General features: G+C 35.5%; 1 protein-coding gene across 1 annotated transcript; it reads right to left on the reverse strand.

The window, feature by feature from the left end:
* Positions 1-1444: 1444 nt before the first annotated feature.
* On the reverse strand, positions 1445-1915 carry LOC120147809. Its single transcript, XM_039161101.1, has one exon. The coding sequence runs from the start codon at positions 1913-1915 to the stop codon at positions 1445-1447; it is 471 nt and encodes a 156-aa protein (XP_039017032.1).
* Positions 1916-3511: the final 1596 nt, after the last annotated feature.

Raw genomic sequence — 3511 nt, forward strand, 5'->3', positions numbered from 1 at the left:
TAATTGATCATAATAGAGTGGTCTAATAAACTAATACATAGATAGAGTCATGATTTTGGTACAAGGGGAAAGTATAATTAACAATAGAAAACTAGAGGAAAAAAACTAAAATTAATCGAAATTTAAAGCCTAAAATAATTGTCCATATTCTTTAATGCTAAAAAAATTGGGAGGGGTGGTGGTAGGCCCCTCATGCTCTTGCATACCTCCTTCCCTGAACTAATATGTAAAAAAACTAATAAATCTTTACATAACATTCTAGATGTGAGAACAAACAATAAAGTGGCGAGTGAGAGTATGATTAGGGATGGTAAACGGGTACAATTTCGTTGATTCTGTACTGTACTCGCTACAATTGGGGTGGGAATGGGTATAACTTTAGTGGGTAGTGGGCAGGTGTAAATTTAGAAAGTGGTACCCGTCGCGGGTTGTGGGCGGGTAATGGGTTTGAGACCTTACCCCCCCCACATCCGCCCTCCCACTAAATACCCATTAAATTTTGGACCATTACGAATTTAGGTATAATTTTAGAGACTAATTTATAAATCTTAATATTGTATAAGATAAACTTATAATTTAACCAAATATTAGGCATAATTTTAGAGACTAATATTATGCTTCTTAATGGACGTGTTTGTTTTATTTGTTGCTTATGTATAACTTAAGGTTTTTGTCAGGCGGGTCTAGCTAGGTACGTCTCCAGTTGGGTAGTGGGGTGTGGGGATTGATTTGAGAATGTACCTGCGTGGGCGGGTGTGGATTTGAAAAAAAATTACCCATCATGGATGGTAGGCAGGTGGTGGATTTGAAAATATTAGGTGGGTATGGGGATAGGAGAAGGGGTATCCGCACCCGACTCGTCCGTTTTCCATCCCTAAGTATGACCTCACCCGATCTGATATTGAGCCAAATTTAAAAATAACTAATTTGATATTAATCCTACCCAAAAATTGACCTAACATGATATTAACCAAATTCGACACATGGCCCCACCTGACTTAGCATAGATCCAAACAAATTCGAATTAGATCTAATCTGATTCTAATCAAACCTAAATCGAATATATAGGCTAGATCCAAAATAATCCCACCTAAAATGACTTAACTCATATCTGAACCCAGTAACATGTTTGTCATTTCTAACCACTCTTACCATCATCGAAGCAAATAAGTTATGGACAACTACTTGTGGGTCTAAATGGACACTGTGCATCCATAAATAGATCTAATTCATTAGATGGATTAGAGATGGGCTTAGGGTTTAGGTGAAGAACTGCATAGTTCACTCATTTGTTCCTATATTCAACTTTGTAGAAACACTTCTTTAGTTACATGAAAGAATTGGTGTTAGATTTCTATAACAAATTATGTGTTACAAGAAGTATACTACACTTCCTAATTTAAACATCTCCCATTTCCAACAAAAAAGCAAGACAATGGGTTGCTCAGAGAACTTCAGAAATCGGTTTCAAAGCAGGAGTCCACGGCCTACAACTACCCTTCCGGCAACCATGGACGGAAAGATCCCGATCAACTCGGCTCTCTTCCTCTTCCTCCGCCGCCACATCAGGCAAAACCCTAGCACCGCCACTTTTTCTCCTCTTCTTTCCACTGCAAGCTGCTTCTATTATTGCCATATCCGTATCCGTAACTCTGCAATTCACCCTTTGCATAGGAACCAAAACGTAAACTTTACCCGCCAACAGTTCATCGTCGGCTCGCATAGCGACCACTCGGCGAGTTCGTTTCAGCTCTTCCAAGGGAGAGACGATGTGACCGGGTTCATCAAGCATGAGCTCCGCTGCCTTTGCCGTTAGCTTCACTTTCCTCAGGTTCCCTTGAGCATAGATCACTTTGGCCGTGTTATTATTAAGCCTCCAATCCTTGAAGCAACTGGTAGAAGTGAAGTTTCCCATGTCGAAGTTGAAATTCTTAAAATAACTTTGCTTTTAACTTGAATTGAAGCTGCAGACCCTAAAGAAGAAATACTCGGGAATTGGTATGGAATGTTTAATGGTTGAGACTTGAGAGTGGTGAGTGGAGGCTGATTCGGTATATAGTAAGGGAAAGAGGAAGAGTCAAAGAGTCAATGGTAAATACTAAAATTATGGGGCAAAAGAAGAGACGCGCACAATATGGTCCGAGTAGTGGGAATACGCGGATGCTGCTAATTCTAGAAGTGGGCAGTTGCAGCGTGGATGAGACGCAGTGTTATTGTGTGCTACTTATTATGGCTGTCGTAACCGGTTTTCGTCCGGGCACGAAATATTTATTTGGCGGGAAAAGTGATGTGAATAAATGGTTTTGAAAATAATTTGGGAGTCGCCATCGGCCTTTTGGGTCAGGTAGGTCGAATACCTAAAAATTATTTTTTTAAAAGAGTTTTAATAAAACACCAATTAAAAAATAAACTGATCTGCGTTTATAACCAAATTCATTCTTTTTAATAATAAAAAGGGATTCGTGGTCGGTTACGTTTAGGGAAGGATTAGCACCCCTACAACGCCCAAAATTGGTACTTTTTAATTATAAATTGTCTCTATTATTAAATTTTTAAAAATTCAAAAATATATTTAATTTATAATTCTATTATTTCAAAATTATAAAAAAAATTATTTATTTAAAAATATCCGAAAAGAACTTCTAGGTGCCTTAAGACAGCTCTTTTCTTTGATATTGATAAATATTAATTTAAATAATATTGTTTACTTTTTAATTTTAAAATATCAGAATAGAACATCCAGTTGTATTAAGACTGTCCTTTTCTTCGATATTAAAAATAAATATTTAAAAAATTACTATTTATTATATGTATATTTATGAATATATAAAAATATTTAACAATATAATAAAATAAAAATATCACTAAAACAATATATTTTAAGCAGTAAAATGAAAACATATAAATAACTAAATTATAATAAAAATAAAATTAAATATAATTCCTAATTAATTGAAATTATAGGGATTAAATATTTTATTTTTTAATTTAATAATTTAGTGACCAAAATAAAATTATTTAAAATTCGAATTTTATAATAAAATAAATTAAAAATATGAACTAGGGATTAAAAAATATTTATTAAAATTAAGGGATTAAATCTGTCATTTATCCTAAATATATTATTTTAATAAAAGGGACTAAAATGAATAAAATTAAAATTCAAAGACTGAATTAAAATTATTATAAATTCAGTTTAGTGACCAAGATATAAAATTTACAAGTTGGGAGGACTACGGACGGGATTTAACTATTTTATAATTACGCGCATAGTCCTTCCCGAAACGACGTCGTTCGGGAAGGACTATATGGTCCAAACCCCCGGCTGGCCCGAAGGGCCAGCCTTCATTTTTCATTTTCCTTCTCTCTCTCTTCTCTGAGAGAGAGAGTTTTCTCTCGCTTCTCTCTAAAACAGAGAAAGCCCAACCGGCCGGCAGCCGTTAGCCGGCGTTCATCCGCCGTCAACCACCGCCGCCGGCCACCGTCTTCGGTGGCCGGAAAAAAAAATTTT

This window comes from Hibiscus syriacus, unplaced genomic scaffold, assembly GCF_006381635.1.
Source record: "Hibiscus syriacus cultivar Baekdansim isolate YM2019G1 unplaced genomic scaffold, ASM638163v2 tig00110943_pilon, whole genome shotgun sequence".
NCBI classification, from domain to species: Eukaryota; Viridiplantae; Streptophyta; class Magnoliopsida; order Malvales; family Malvaceae; genus Hibiscus; species Hibiscus syriacus.

Bases quoted from the DNA above. Each gene is read 5' to 3' on its own strand.
- LOC120147809 (XM_039161101.1), bottom strand. From the start codon at position 1,915: ATGGGAAACTTCACTTCTACCAGTTGCTTCAAGGATTGGAGGCTTAAT.